Source organism: Anomaloglossus baeobatrachus, chromosome 1 (assembly GCF_048569485.1).
Source record: "Anomaloglossus baeobatrachus isolate aAnoBae1 chromosome 1, aAnoBae1.hap1, whole genome shotgun sequence".
Classification (NCBI taxonomy): Eukaryota; Metazoa; Chordata; class Amphibia; order Anura; family Aromobatidae; genus Anomaloglossus; species Anomaloglossus baeobatrachus.
The window spans coordinates 950,824,658-950,842,045 of record NC_134353.1 but is presented as its reverse complement, the minus strand read 5'-3'; the positions used below and the strand labels follow the sequence as shown (position 1 = coordinate 950,842,045).

The 17,388-nt window shown below is 48.3% G+C and overlaps 1 protein-coding gene across 1 annotated transcript in view; it reads left to right on the top strand.

Annotated features, from left to right (window-relative positions):
• Nucleotides 1-17,388, top strand: part of LOC142259452 (uncharacterized) — a 583,478-nt gene that overhangs the window by 453,697 nt on the left and 112,393 nt on the right. Inside the window, exons 8-11 of the mRNA XM_075331872.1 lie at nucleotides 4,421-4,597; nucleotides 4,671-4,794; nucleotides 4,876-4,943; nucleotides 13,837-13,939. Of these exons, the coding sequence (XP_075187987.1) occupies nucleotides 4,421-4,597; nucleotides 4,671-4,794; nucleotides 4,876-4,943; nucleotides 13,837-13,939 (472 nt within the window). The remainder of the gene's footprint in view (nucleotides 1-4,420; nucleotides 4,598-4,670; nucleotides 4,795-4,875; nucleotides 4,944-13,836; nucleotides 13,940-17,388) is intronic.

Below are 17,388 nucleotides of genomic sequence, written 5' to 3'. Positions count from 1 at the left end.
CCCCACACTACACATGAGGGAGAGAGAGAGACAGACCCCGCACTACACATGAGGGAGAGAGAGCGACAGACCCCCGCACTACACATGAGGGAGAGAGAGCGACAGACCCCGCACTACACATGAGGGAGAGAGAGAGAGCGACAGACCCCGCACTACACATGAGGGAGAGAGAGCGACAGACCCTGCACTACACATGAGGGAGAGAGAGTGACAGTCCCCGCACTACACATGAGGGAGAGAGAGACAGACCCCGCACTACACATGAGGGAGAGAGAGCGACAGACCCCGCACTACACATGAGGGAGAGAGAGTGACAGACCCCGCACTACACATGAGGGAGAGAGAGACAGACCCCGCACTACACATGAGGGAGAGAGAGCGACAGACCCCGCCACTACACATGAGGGAGAGAGAGAGCGACAGACCCCGCACTACACATGAGGGAGAGAGTGACAGACCCTGCACTACACATGGGGGAGAGACCCCGCACTACACATGAGGAGAGAGAGCGACAGACCCCGCACTACACATGAGGGAGAGAGAGCGACAGACCCTGCACTACACATGAGGGAGAGAGAGTGACAGTCCCCGCACTACACATGAGGGAGAGAGAGCGACAGACCCCACACTACACATGAGGGAGAGAGAGCGACAGACCCCGCACTACACATGAGGGAGAGAGAGCGACAGACCCCGCACTACACATGAGGGAGAGAAAGCGACAGACCCCGCACTACACATGAGGGAGAGAGAGTGACAGTCCCCGCACTACACATGAGGGGGAGAGAGCGACAGACCCCGCACTACACATGAGGGAGAGAAAGCGACAGACCCCGCACTACACATGAGGGAGAGAGCGACAGACCCCCCGCACTACACATGAGGGAGAGAGAGCGACAGACCCCACACTACACATGAGGGAGAGAGAGCGACAGACCCCGCACTACACATGAGGGAGAGAGAGCGACAGACCCCGCACTACACATGAGGGAGAGAGAGCGACAGACCCCGCACTACACATGAGGGAGAGAGAGAGAGCGACAGACCCCGCACTACACATGAGGGAGAGAGAGCGACAGACCCTGCACTACACATGAGGGAGAGAGAGTGACAGTCCCCGCACTACACATGAGGGAGAGAGAGACAGACCCCGCACTACACATGAGGGAGAGAGAGCGACAGACCCCGCACTACACATGAGGGAGAGAGAGACAGACCCCGCACTACACATGAGGGAGAGAGAGACAGACCCCGCACTACACATGAGGGAGAGAGAGCGACAGACCCCGCACTACACATGAGGGAGAGAGAGAGCGACAGACCCCGCACTACACATGAGGGAGAGAGTGACAGACCCTGCACTACACATGGGGGAGAGACCCCGCACTACACATGAGGAGAGAGAGCGACAGACCCCGCACTACACATGAGGGAGAGAGCGACAGACCCCGCACTACACATGAGGGAGAGAGAGCGACAGACCCCGCACTACACATGAGGGAGAGAGCGACAGACCCCGCACTACACTGTTCTGAGATTTCCACTTTGACTTTTTCTGTAGAATTTAGTTCCCAGAATGCCTCATTCGGAGTAAACAGGACATAATAAAAAAAAAATTTCTTCACTTATATGTCACCATTAATTCTCAGCACTTTACATACATCAGTATCTCTGTCCCCATTGGGGCTCACAATCTAGATTCTCTGTCTTTGAAGAGTGGGAGGAAACCCATAACATACAAACTCCTTGCAGATGTTGTCTTTGGTGAGATTTGAACCCAGAACCTCAGTGCTGCAAGACTTGAGTGCTATCCACTGAGCCACCATACAGTGCTAACCACTGAGCCACCGTGCAATCACTTGCAGTACTACAACTGATATAGAGCTGGAATATCTGTGCTGTTGTGACCGAAGGATCCTCCACATTCTCTGTTCTCTTCCCTCCTTGTTTCGTCTCTAATAGATGAGAGTAGTAAAGTTCCCCGTCTGGACGGTTTATGATTAGCTCCTTTAAAGCCAGACAATTTTAGGACCAAGAAGAAAGTGTTGTAGTCGCCCGATCTGCTGCAGTCTCCTCCTCAGATCGGGGTCAGTCGGCGCCGGCAGAGAAGAGGGAAGACGACATCTGCACTGTTATATCTGCTCAGATGATTTCCCCTTATTATTTTCAGTTAATTTTTGTGCTTTCCCTTTTGTTGAATTTGTTGAATTTTGTTGAATGGGGGAGATCATCTCATCTTCTTTACAATAAATGATCTTCTGGTTAATTTTTTGTTTTTTTCTAAATAGGAGATTTTTTCCTGATTGAGCCACGAAAGATGAATAAGGACAAAGATCAAATTATGGAGAAGATATTAAACCTGAGTCTGGAGATAATCTTCCATCTTACTGGAGAGGTGAGAGGCTCTGATGTCATCACATTACATCATTATCTATGGGAATAACAGAGGGTATGACCGGGGAGGTGAGAGGTTCTGATGTCACCACATTACATCATTATCTATGGGAATAACAGAGGATATGACCGGGGAGGTGAGAGGCTGTGATGTCATCACATTACATCATTATCTATGGGAATAACAGAGGATATGACCGGGGAGGTGAGAGGCTCTGATGTCATCACATTACATCATTATCTATGGGAATAACAGAGGATATGACCGGGGAGGTGAGAGGTTCTGATGTCACCACATTACATCATTATCTATGGGAATAACAGAGGATATGACCGGGGAGGTGAGAGGCTGTGATGTCATCACATTACATCATTATCTATGGGAATAACAGAGGATATGACCGGGGAGGTGAGAGGCTCTGATGTCACCACATTACATCATTATCTATGGGGACAACAGAGGATATGACCGGGGAGGTGAGAGGCTCTGATGTCATCACATTACATCATTATCTATGGGAATAACAGAGGATATGACCGGGGAGGTGAGAGGCTCTGATGTCATCACATTACATCATTATCTATGGGGACAACAGAGGATATGACCGGGGAGGTGAGAGGCTCTGATGTCATCACATTACATCATTATCTATGGGAATAACAGAGGATATGACCGGGGAGGTGAGAGGCTCTGATGTCACCACATTACATCATTATCTATGGGAATAACAGAGGATATGACCGGGGAGGTGAGAGGTTCTGATGTCATCACATTACATCATTATCTATGGGGATAACAGAGGATATGACCGGGGAGGTGAGAGGCTCTGATGTCATCACATTACATCATTATCTATGGGAATAACAGAGGATATGACCGGGGAGGTGAGAGGTTCTGATGTCATCACATTACATCATTATCTATGGGAATAACAGAGGATATGACTGGGGAGGTGAGAGGCTCTGATGTCATCACATTACATCATTATCTATGGGAATAACAGAGGATATGACTGGGGAGGTGAGAGGCTCTGATGTCACCACATTACATCATTATCTATGGGAATAACAGAGGATATGACCGGGGAGGTGAGAGGTTCTGATGTCATCACATTACATCATTATCTATGGGGATAACAGAGGATATGACCGGGGAGGTGAGAGGTTCTGATGTCATCACATTACATCATTATCTATGGTAATAACAGAGGATATGACCAGGGAGGTGAGAGGTTCTGATGTCATCACATTACATCATTATCTATGGGAATAACAGAGGATATGACCAGGGAGGTGAGAGGCTCTGATGTCATCACATTACATCATTATCTATGGGAATAACAGAGGATATGACCGGGGAGGTGAGAGGTTCTGATGTCATCACATTACATCATTATCTATGGGAATAACAGAGGATATGACTGGGGAGGTGAGAGGTTCTGATGTCATCACATTACATCATTATCTATGGGAATAACAGAGGATATGACTGGGGAGGTGAGAGGCTCTGATGTCATCACATTACATCATTATCTATGGGAATAACAGAGGATATGACCGGGGAGGTGAGAGGTTCTGATGTCATCACATTACACCATTATCTATGAGAATAACAGAGGATATGACCGGGGAGGTGAGAGGCTCTGATGTCATCACATTACATCATTATCTATGGTAATAACAGAGGATATGACCGGGGAGGTGAGAGGTTCTGATGTCATCACATTACACCATTATCTATGAGAATAACAGAGGATATGACCGGGGAGGTGAGAGGCTCTGATGTCATCACATTACATCATTATCTATGGTAATAACAGAGGATATGACCGGGGAGGTGAGAGGTTCTGATGTCATCACATTACATCATTATCTATGGTAATAACAGAGGATATGACCGGGGAGGTGAGAGGTTCTGATGTCATCACATTACACCATTATCTATGAGAATAACAGAGGATATGACTGGGGAGGTGATGGACTCTGGAAATGTCTGTAGTGATATTATTAATGTCTCCACACTCAGGATTACACAGTAGTGAAGACCTCTAGTGATCGCTGTCAGGCCCCTGTGTCTGAAGGACGGGGAGGAACCCTGAGCCCAATCCCGGGGCCTCCACCTCACCCCCGGATACATGAGGACATGAATGACCAGAAGATCCTAGAACTCATCAACAAGATCATTGAGCTGGTGACTGGAGAGGTGACACTGCTGGGACATTATACAGGACGGCACTGGAGGATTTTGGGTGATGACGGTATCATTGTGTTGTCAGGTTCCTATAAGGTGTCAGGACGTCAGCGTCTATTTCTCCATGGAGGAGTGGGAGTATCTAGAAGGACACAAGGAGCGGTACAAGGAGGTGATGATGGAGGAGCCCCAGCCCCGCACATCACCAGGTAATAGACAGGACTGAATACACCCGGCCTATAATTATCTGTATGTAATAATGATGTCCGTCCTGTCTGTGTCTCCTGCAGGTCTCTCCAGTACGAGGACGACCCCAGAGAGATGTCCCGCTCCTCCTACTCCTCCACAGGATCCTCAGGTAGATGGCAATCTCCTCTATAATCAGGTGCAGGCTGGCCTAGCAGTAGGTGGGAATTTGCCTACCGAGCTGGTCCCCAAGCGGCATCTTAGGGCCGCAGGGAGGCCTCACTTCACCTATTTGTTTTCTCCGCTGCCTGGATGCGCCACAGTGGTGCTCGTCGGTACAGTTGACCCAGTTCTCACTCTCACTATCCCTTGGTGCCTTTGTTGGCGCTACACATCTATCTTCCTTTGTGTTACTGTGCTTGGTATGCATGTCGACGGTTCAGGTCAGATCAGTCATCATCGACCAACTCATCTTCAATCTCATCCTCCATCCCACTTGAGATTGTAGGCTGAACTGTGTCTCATCATCATCAGCTTCCACCTCTGGATCAGTTGATGAAAACATCACCTTCAGACAATGCTGATGGCAGAGTTACTGGCTCTTTTCAACACCAAGGATTAATGGGGAGAGACACCAACACCAGGTGTAACAAAGGTGGGGGAAAATGTACGCAAACTAGACCATTTTCATTAAGCCAGGACATCAACAAGGTCTATCTGTGCCTGTAACAATGCCAAGGAGGGAGAAGTTGCACAACATGGTCACGGGGTACTTAAGTGACCATACCTGAGTCCTTTCTGATGCTTCATTTCCCTTTAATTATTGGGTGTCCAAGCTGAACACTTGGCCCGACCTCTCCTTATACGCCTTAAAGGTGCTAGCCTGCCCGACTGCTAATGTGATGTCAGAGCGTGTTTTCAGTTCTGCTGGGGCAATTATCACTGACAGGTGCTCACGCCTCTGAACAGAAAATACAGACAGACTTACTCTGATTAAATTCAACAAGGACTGGATTTCTCCACAGTTTGCAATCATCCAGATGAGAGCAAGCCAAACTAAATTCCCCCAAAATGTTCATTTTGACTACTGCTCTTAATTTTCCACCCTTTCCCATATAAAACCTTTTCTTTCCTGCATCAACCATGACTAAAGGCCGCTTTACACACTGCGATATCGGTACCGATATCGCCAGCGTGCGTACCCGCCCCCATCGGTTGTGCGACACAGGCAAATCTCTCCCTGTGTCGCACATCGCCCGGACCCGTCACACTACTTACCTTCCCTGCAACGTCGCTGTGACCGGCGAACTGCCTCCTTTCTAAGGGGGCGGTTCGTTCAGCGTCACAGCGACGTCACAGCAGCGTCACTGAACCGCCGCATAATAGAAGCGGAGGGGCGGAGATTGTGGCCGGGAGGCAGGTAAGGAGAGCTTCCTCGTTCCTGCGGTGTCACACGAAGCGATGTGTGCTGCCGCAGGAACGAGGAACAACTTCGTTACTGCTGCAGTAACGATATTTGAGAATGGACCCCCATGTCACCGATGAGCGATTTTGCACGTTGTTGCGACAATGCAAAATCGCTCATAGGTGTCACACGCAACGGCATCGCTAAAGCGACCGGATGTGCGTCACAAATTCCGTGACCCCAACGAGATCACTTGAGCGATATCGTAGCGTGTAAAGCCCGCTTAAGCCCATAGGGCTAATTTTTGTAAACACTATGCACATTGTGCAGTGGCAGACAAACCAGGACAGCACGGATACTCCAACCTACTATTTTTCTTTGGAGGATTGGGGACTTCCTGCGTCAACCATGACTCAGGCCACAGTGCTAATTTTTTTTAAATAATGCACATCCATGTGACAACTGCATCCATTCCGTTCTGTATACGGTCCGTTTTACATCCGTTTTCCTTTCGGGGGTTTTTTGCGGACCGCAACAGAAAAGAAAGGAGGGTTACATACAGTCAAAAACTAGAAACTTAGATAGCTGGATAGATAGATAGAAAGACATATATAATGACCCACTCCCCTGCATTTTGTAATCTTGCACCCATTAGTGCTGTTCATGTGGCACTTAAGGGTGTTTAGTTTTGTTTTAAGCCACAAATTAATTATTTTCCCCCAAAAAACGACGTGGGATCACCCCTATTTTTTGTACACAACAGAGCTGAAGCAGACAGCTGCAGCCTGCAGACCACGACTGGCAGCTTCACCTTGGCTGGTAATCCAAGACAGAGGGCAACCCACACTGTTATTTTAAATTAAATAAATAATTTAAAACAAAAACACGTGGGCTCCCCCCCCAAATTAAATCAACAGCCAAGGTAAATCGGACAGCTGTGGTCTGGTATTCTTAAACTAGGGAGGTCCTCGGTTATTGGAAACTTCTCAGCCTAATAATAGCAGGCCGTAGCCGCCACAGAAGTGGCGCGTTAGATGCATCAATCCTGGTGCCTTGTTCAAGCTCATCCCATTGCCCTGGTGCGGTGGCAAATGGGGTATTATATGGGGTTAATACCAGCTGAGTAATGTCCAGGGCTGTGGAGTCAGAGTCGGAGCTCATTTTGGTGGAGTCGGTATAAAATGGACCGACTCCGATTCCTAAAATATATAATAAATTGGGGACAGTAGTGCAATGCAGAATGTGCTGAATATTTTTTCATAGGAATTTGGGAAAGTTCTGAAATGTCCTATAAATGGCTGTTCTATTCCTGATCTAAGGCTACATTCACACATAGCGTTTTTGCTGCATTTTTTGAGGATACGTTTGTCAGCTGCAAACGCAGATCAGCTTTTTAAAAAACTGCATCACCTGAAAGGTTTTTGCGCTCATAAATAATGCTTTCAATAGCAAAAGCAGATTAAAAAAGGCCACACAAACTGACTGCTCATTCTTTGTGAGGATCCTCACAAAACGATGTGTCTGAATGTCATATTTTGAAACCTATTGCCTTTGCTGGATGCCAGAGTCACTGCATTTCACTGAATTATTTTGCCATGAATGTTCGATATGTTTGTAACAAGAAAGAAATTGTTAGCAAGACACTGGCAGTAAAAGATACTAAAGCTCATCGCAGCAGCCAGTTTCTCCAGGCCTTAGTGTAAAAAGTTCTGCAAGATTCGGAATGCAAAAAAGAACAGGTTCTTGCCATTGTAAAGGACAATGCTTCAAACTTGATAAGTACAATTACACTGATGAATGAGAGTAATGAACAACATCTAGAAGAAAATGTAGGATTTAGTATGTGTGAGATGGAAGGCCACAGTACTGTTCATGTAACTGAGGAACAAACAGATATTACAACAGAAGAAAAGCAAAATGATACTTTAGGATTAGATGATCTTGTTGAAGCTGCTTCAAAACACTTTCATATTCATCACATGCTCTGTGTTGTGCACACGCTGCAGCTGGAAATAAGAGATAGTCTGCAAAAGGGACCGCGGTTTCACACATCCGTCTTTTTAACAATTTGGCGGATGCGGCGCACTGCAGTACAGTGTATACAGTACAGTGGCAGCGCGACAAACGCCGGTCACATGCTGTCATGTGACCCGGATGTTGCAGCGCTGCCACTGTACTGTATCATACTGTACTGGCGTGTCCGCATCCGCCAAACCGGCGAAAAGCCGGATATGTGAAACTGGGCGGACATGCTGGAAATCTAATTGGAAAAGTGAGGAAGTTGGTTATTGCTGCCAGATCCCCTAAAATTGATTCCATCTTGAAGAGATGTGCTGGGAAAGGGGCAATTGTTGATCAAGCCACTCGGTGAGGCGGCACTTATTTAATGACTGAGCGATTGCTTGAACTAAAATTGTTTCTTATAGATATGGTGAACCCTCAAGTAACATTAAATGAAGGTCAATGGACACAGGTGGCTGAATTGAAGGAATTGCTTAATCACCCATTTACAGTGACTAAAAAATTACAAGCTGAGTATTTAACTCCTGGCAATTTCATAAGGGAGTGGAAGAACTTGCTATTTTGCCTGTCCCAAAGAGGAGGTTTAATTGCAGATGGCATTTTTGCTTCAATGAAATGGAGAGAGACACAGCTATTGGAAAATAAAATTCTTCTGGCAGCTGTTTATGTGGACCCAAGTCATCGTTTACTGCTTGATGATCAACAGCTTACTAAAGGAAAAGAAGCTTTGAGTGAGGTAGCAGTTAGGATGAGCGGCTACAGGACTGCCAGGCGCAAGAGGACTTGGGTCCTGACAGTGCTACTGCTGCCATATCTTCATCCTCATCAGTTGAGGAGTTTAACTTTGACAAGTATTTGGATGACATGGAGCAGGCAAAGCGTTGCTGCAAGGAAAAAGATTTCACTCCGTCTCCTATAGCAGCAGATTGACCAGATTTCAGTAAAATTTTTCACTTGCTCTCAAGGAAATAGAAAAATTCAACCGTTCATCAAAACTGACTGTGCATGAGGCAATTCCTTTATACCCGGAAATTGTTAGAGATGTTGCCCACGTGGTTACGGCTTTACCTCCAACCCAAGTTACTGTAGAGAGGTTGTTCTCTAGCCTTAGGGGAACTTTGCACACAACGACATCGCAAGCCGATGCTTGCGATGCCTAGCGCAATAGTCCCCACCCCCCGTCACAGGTGCGATATCATGTGATTGCTGCCATAGCGAACATTATCGCTACGGTAGCTTTACATGCACTCACCCACCCTGCGACGTTGCACTGGCCGGCGAACCGCCTCCTTCCTAAGGGGGCGGGTTGTGCGGCGTCACTGCGACGTCACACGGCAGGCGACCAATAGGAGCGGAGGGGCGGAGATGAGCGGGACGTAAACATCCCGCCCACCTCCTTCCTTTTCATTGCAGCCGGAACGCAGGTAAGGTGATGTTCCTCGCTCATACGGCTTCATACACAGCGATGTGTGCTGCCGCAGGAACGAGGAACAACATCGTACCTGTCGCTGCAACGTAATTATGGATTTCCCTGACACTACACCGATGATACGATTACGACGATTTTGCGCTCGTTAATCGTATCATCTAGGATTTACACACTACGATGTCGAGTGCGATGCCGAATGTGCGTCACTTTCGATTTGACCCCTCCGACATCGCACGTGCGATGTCGTAGTGTGCAAAGTGCCCCTTAAAATTATTAGGTCAGATTTGAGGTCATCTGCGAAGGAGGATCTGATGGAGGCAATTCTATTTCTTAGAACAAATTCATGGACTGCACAAATGTTATTTAGTATGTTTTTGTTGAAAACTGTTTTTTTGTCACTTACCTAGTGTATTACATAGTGTTATATATAACACTAAGTGGCAAAAAACAGTTTTCAACAAAAACATACTAAATAATATTTAGTATAATGCTTATATTTAAGTGAAAAATGTATTGTAGTGCAATGTGAACATCAGACATTTAATAATTTTTATTATACAATAATCAAGATATTTAGATAGAACATAAAATATATTTATTGGAATACAACTTGAGAACACAAAAAAATAATAAATTGTAAATATGTAATACAAGATGTAATATATATATATATATATATATATATATACTAGAAGGTGGCCGGATTCTACGCATCGGGTATTCTAGAATTTACGTATTGTGTAGTTAATGTATGATTTTTGTTATATATATAGATGTTGTTGTGTGTAGTTACCAAGTGTTTGTGTAGGGCGCTGTACATGTTCTGGGTGTTGTCTGGGTGTGGCGGGGGGTGAGAGCAGTGTTGTTTGTGTGTTGCGTTGTTTGTGGAGTGTTGTGTGTCTGTAGCGTTGTGTGTGTGTTGCGCGGTTTGTGTGGGTGTGGGGTGTGTGTGTGTGTTTTGGTGGGAGGTATGTTTTGTGCAATGTGTGTGTTGTGCGGCATGTGCGTATATTTGTGTGTGCCACGGTGTTTGTGTGTTGGGTGTTGTGTGTGTGCGGCGTTGTCTGTGTGTGTGGGTGTCTGTGTAGGGCGGTGTTTGTGGTTCCCAGTGTGTGTGTGTGGTGTGTTGTGCAGTGCGTGTGTGGCGGTGTGTGTGTGTTTTGGGGGGAGGTGTGCACCCCCCATCGTGCTCCATCCCCCATGCTGCGCACCCCCCATCGTGCTCCATCCCCCATGCTGCGTACCCCCCATCGTGCTCCATGCCCCATGCTGCGCACCCCCCATCGTGCTCCATCCCCCATGCTGCACACTCCCCATTGTGCTCCATCCCCCATGCTGCGCACTCCCCATCGTGCACCATCCCCCATGCTGCGCATTCCCCATCGTGCTCCATCCCCCATGCTGCGCACTCCCAAACGTGCTCCATCCCCATGCTGCGCACTCCCCATTGTGCTCCATCCCCCATGCTGCGCACTCCCCATCGTGCTCCATCCCCCATGCTCCGCATTCCCCATCGTGCTCCATCCCCCATGCTGCGCACTCCCAAACGTGCTCCATCCCCCATGCTGCGCACTCCGCATCGTGCTCCATCCCCCATGCTGCGCACTCCCAAACGTGCTCCATCCCCATGCTGCGCACTCCCCATCGTGCTCCATCCCCCATGCTGCGTATTCCCCATCGTGCTCCATCCCCCATGCTGCGCACTCCCAAACGTGCTCCATCCCCCATGCTGCGCACTCCCCATCGTGCTCCATCCCCCATGCTGCGCACTTCCATCGTGCTCCATGCCCCATGCTTCGCATTCCCCATCGTGCTCCATCCCCCCATGCTGCGCATTCCCCATCGTGCTCCATCCCCTATGCTGCGCACTCCCCATCGTGCTCCATCTCCCATGCTGCACACTCCCCATCGTGCTCCATCCCCCATGCTGTGCACCCCCCATCATGCTCCATCCCCCATGCTGTGCACCCCCCATTGTGCTCCACAGTCACACATCAGACAGTATACACGCACACATCTGATCGCATACACTCACACCCCACTTCTGCCTGTGCCCTCCGGTGTGCGGTCCCAGCAGCTGTGCTGCACGCAGTGCTTCTCTGCCTTCTGCCGACACGAACACATCCGATGGCATACACGCACACATCCGATCGCATACACGCACACATCCGATCGCATACACGCACACATCCGATCACATACACGCACACACACACTGACGATATCGCACATACGCGCTCACACACTCACAACATCCGGAGATACCACATGGTTCTGGCCATTTGATCCTCCGGCAGGTCCTGGAAGGTCACTGCACGCACAGGATCGCTGCCGAGAAGCAAGCGATATCACGGGATGATGTGAGTGTGTGGATGCGATCTGATGTGTGTGTGAGGTGTGTGTGGATGCGACCTGATGTGTGTGTGAGGTGTGTGTGAGTGTGATCTGATGTGTGTGTGTGTGTGTCTGTTCTTATGTGTGTGTGTGTTCCGCCGCTGCAAGACTTTGATGCGCTCACCTGGGAGCCGGTGTACGCTGTACGCTGGTAACCATGCTACACAATATTACATGGTTACCAGCGTACCCCGCCCCCCGCTCGCACGGGAGCCCACACCAGTGTACGCCGGCAACCCCAGCAATGCGAGGGTATGTGTCGGCTGGGTTGGCGGCGTACGCTGATGTGGGCTCCCGGGGGTACAGCACTCACGGCGGCGTACGCTGATGTAGGCTCCCGGGGGTACAGCACTCACCTGGGAGTCGGGGCTCTGTGTCGTTTCGGGGAATGCGTGCAGGGGGCAGGGCCAGAGCGAGCGTCGCCGAGTTGCCAATGCGTGCAGGGGGCCGGGGCGAGAGGCCAATCCGTGTGGGGTTGGAGCCTGGGAGAGCGGCCAATTTGTGCGGGGGGCGGAGCCGAGGCGAGGCAAACGGCCAATCCGTGCGGCGGGGCGGAGCCAAGGCGAGGCGAGCGGCCAATCCGCTGTTTGTCACCGTAAGGACACAATTTTGGAGCCAGACAGACAGAATAAGGCAACTATATATATAGATATATACACACAAGATATATGTAATCTACTGTATATTACATAGTGTATTACATATTTTCAATTTATTACAGTTTTTTGTGTTCTAAAGTTGTATTCCAATAAATATATTTTATGTTCTATCCAAATAACTTGATTATTGTATCATAAAAATTACTACATATCCGGCTGAAAGCTAGTGATACGTAAACACAATATGTACTACACCTGACCAGTACAAATGCTCATACAAACTGGTCTGAGTGATGAGCGTTTTTCCCACAGGCAGACAATAGTAGAGCCGTCACCAGGTTTTCCTAATAAAAAGTATTTCCACCACCTTTAACACAGCCTTTAACAGCATTAGAGTAAGCTGGATGTATGTCCCCGGGGCCTCTTCTCTTCCTACAATAACCATTGTCTTTCCCTACGTCATGTGTTGGATCACAAATAACAGAAGGTGTCATAAGAATAGTAATGGAACAAGTGTCCTAGAAAGAAAGAAACTCATGGTTTTAGGGAAATAAGGAGCACCCAGGGGAATAGTACCATCCAACCTGCCCAAAAGCCATCCTTCATGTGATCCAACACATGTAATTTAAATGGTCACTAATATCAGGCTTAAATTTACAATAATACTCAAATTTGATATACTTTAATGCATTATGACTGTTTTGTATTGAACTTTATCATGTCCCTATCATTTTTCCCATGGTTTTCATGATTCTATAACCAGAGTTCGCACATGACACTTTGAGCCCCATTGAACATCCCAATCCATGTGGTTTTAAAAATCCCCCTTTTAATCATGACCCCGATTGTTTGTGTATCTTTTTATTATGCATGTTAATAAACTTTGTAATACTGGAAAAGAAGCGTTAAATGTGGTGGCCGTACCTTATATTGGTAACATCTGATGACAGGTTCACTTTAAGGATGGGCCGCCACTCCTGGACCTCCCTTGTGTGCTCGTCTCTAGGCCAAAATTTGCCAGTCAGCCCCTGCCTATGAGGTGTAGACGGCTGTGACCTCCTTGTGTTCAGTCTTGTTTTCTCCTCCAGTATTAGATGTTTTATACTTGTGTAATGAGAGCGGTGGAGACGGCAGGATCACAGCTGACCACAGACCTCACATGTCCGGATCTTATCTCCATTATTCCCGGGGACTTTTACAATATTTTGTTTTGCAGCTTTTGGATCCGGATAAAGATCTGAGCAATATTAATTCTCCAGAGAGAAATGTGAGGGGCGATCAGCGGAGTAACGAGGAGATTCCTACAGATCACCGCCCCGGTGAGTAGAGACCACCCAATAACACACACAAGTCACACATTCCTATTTTCCGCTCTTTGCTGTGTCAGTTTCTCCAGCGGTATATTAACCCTTCATGTACAATACACATGAAATGTGACTGAATCTGTGATCCCGGTGCAGGTGATAACACGGGATGTGCAGTTATGTTATAGAGGAGAAATACAGCTGGACATGAATTCTGCCGATGTGAGCGAGGACGAGCTCCAGCTCTTTCCTATTATCCGCTGTCAGGGCTGATGAGGGGTTTCTCCAGTTTAGGGACTAAGAATCCATTATCTCCTATTACACTCATGTCAGTGTGTGAGAGATACAGAACATGGAGACATAAACCCAAATAACAGGAGCGGATGGAGATTACTGCTCTGAGGGTCGGTAATGCTGCTCACCAGGGAGGAGGAAGAGACAGAGATGGCCGAGCGTTATCACATAACAAATATCATGGTTACATGAAAGACGAGCGTCACCTCTTATATATAATCCATTGTGTCCTGATAGGATGTCGGGGTCCGGCAATTTAATCCTGATATTGGGGGGGGGGATTCTTGAGCGATTCTTCTACTGACGTCATTTCATCAGTGAATGTTCAGGAGACGAGTCTAATAATAGGAGAAAGGATAAAGTATTTCTAGAGTCTGATTCTGAGAAAATGTTTAGATATATTTTCTTTTTCATCACCAGATGCTTGTTACAGGGCTAGCGCCAATATTATCATCACCGATAAGCAGGCTTCTTAATAATATAATATGAGCTAACACCTAATATTAATTATCATTATCAGATTTGACTAACAATAATTAATCATTATTATTTAACATGAAAACGCACTTAATGCTATATATTCCTTTGCTATAGTTTTTACATATACGCTCGGCGACTAACTGAGACGAAACCGTGTACTAATAAACAATATTTATTAAACACGCTCAGAAGTCTACATTATATATATTGCTACTCAGTGCCGCAACAAAAAGCACAATATCCAATGACACAAAACCCACAATATTCTATGAATTCCCACCCACGTCACACATACACGAATGTCCACCCAAAACTCCTGTCACTAACTGTCCCTATGGACATAAAGGGCTTAATACCGCAATGCAATCTGGAGGGAAGCAAAGCAAATGTTAATGATACCTATTCGGGCATCACACGAGACGATCTATCGTGCGATGTATCGTCGGGGTCAAGGTTTTCGTGACGCACATCCGGCATCGCTTGCGACGTCGTCTTGTGTGACACCTCCGAGCGACGCTGACTCGTTCACAAATCGTGAGTTGTGTACTCATTTAATTTCAAAAAATCTTTTAATTTTAATGGCGCCGGATGTTCATCGTACCCGGGGCAGCACACTTTGCTTTGTGTGACACCCCGGGAACGATGAACACAGCTTACCTGTGTCCCGCGGCACCCGCCGGCTATGCGGAAGGAGCTGGGCGGGATGTTTACGTCCCGCTCATCTCCGCCCCTCCGCTTCTATTGGCCGGCCGCTGTGTGTCGTCGCTGTGACGCCGAACGTCCCTCCCCCTTCAGGAAGAGGATGTTCGCCGCCCACAGTGATGTTGCTCATCAGGTAAATACGTGTGACGGCGGTTTAACGACTTTGTGCGACACGGGCAGCGATTTGCACGTGACGCACAAACGACGGGGGCAGGTACAATCGCTCGTGCAATCTCACGATAGATCGTACCGTGTGAAGCCCGCATTAGTCTCCAGGACTGGCACCATGAGCTATTCCTGATGATGGGACACTGCAGAATAGGCAGCAAGAGAGCGAGAGAGATACATATAGAGAGAAAGAAAAAGGGCGAGAGATATATATGTATATATATATCTAGGTAGACATAGATTAGAGCTGCAGGGATTGGAGGGTGAGAGTTGTAGCTCTGAGACAGAAGTGAAGAGTGAGAGAAAGAAGAGTGTCCAGAGAGAGAAAATGGCCTATACCAGGGGTCTCAAACACACGGCCCACAGGCCGCATGCGGCCCCTGAGGCTGCTTGTTGCAGCCCACTGACCCCCCTGATGATCGCAGCTCTGCAGTGGGTCAGCGCTGGCACGGTTTTACTACAGTTGATTCATTTGCGGTGCCGCCGCCGCGCAGAAGAGCTGTCATCACTATACCTATGGCTCCTGTCCACCAATCGGATGCAAGGAAGAGACGCCGCTGTATGACGTCACCTCCTTGCATCTGATTGGCCGACGCAGGCAGTGCTATAGTGCACAGAGCTCCTCTGTGTGGCACCGCAAATGATTCAACTGTTCTAGAGCCGTGCCGGCGCCGGCCCACTGCAGAGCTGCGATCATCACCGGGTCTGCTGGCTGCAACAAGCAAGTAAGGTACATGCCCAATATCAGGACTTGCGTCCTGGACGTGGCAGGTCCTGACCTGCGGGGCCGCCCGCAAGTCTCCTCCGCAGAAGACTGCAGCTGCCCGTGCCCAAGTTAAGGCCGCTTTACACGCTACGACATCGCTAAAGCGATGTCGTCGGGGTCACGGATTTTGTGACGCACATCCGGCCGCGTTAGCGATGTCGTTGCGTGTGACAGCTATGAGCGATTTTGAATCGTCACAAAAACTTGCAAAATCGCTCATCGGTGACATGCCCCCCTATTCCCAATTATCGTTGCTGCTACAGGTATGATGTTGTTCGTCGTTCCTGCGGCAGCACACATCGCTATGTGTGACACCGCAGGAACGAGGAACCTCACCTTACCTGCGTCCCGCTAGCAATGAGGAAGGAAGGAGGTGGGCGGGATGTTCATCCCGCTCATCTCCGCCCCTCCGCTTTGATTGGGCTGCCGCTTAGTGACGTCGCTGTGACGCCGAACGAACCGCCCCCTTAGAAAGGAGGCGGTACGCCGGTCACAGCGATGTCGCTATGCAGGTAAGTATGTGTGACGGGGCCGTGCGATTTTGTGCGCCACAGGCAGCGATATGCCCGTAACACACAAACGATGGGGGCGGGTACGCACGCTAGCGAGCTCGCTAGCGACATCACAGCGTGTAAAGCGGCCCTTAAGGGTTCGGGCCGCTGCGGTCTTCTCGCAGTGTTCTCCCTAGGGAGGACACATGCGACTTTGCAGCAAAGAACTGACATGCTGCGGCCTTTGAAAGCCGCCCCGCAGGTCAGTGTTTGCTGCGGGCAGTACACACACAGTGGTCTGTGATTTCTAGCAATCCTGTCCAGTCTGCTTGTACTGCACATCTCAGCGTTTTGGACATAGCTGAAACCGGCTGCATCCAAAACGCTGCAAATACTGATCGTGGACACACAGGGAACGGAGGAAAGGAGAGATTAATTTTTTTTTGTGTGTGTATTACTAAAGGTTGAGCACAATACCACAGGATAGGCAAAATGCTACTGGGCACAAGGATGAGCACAATGCTCCAGGATAGGCACAATACTACTGGGCACAAGGATGAGCA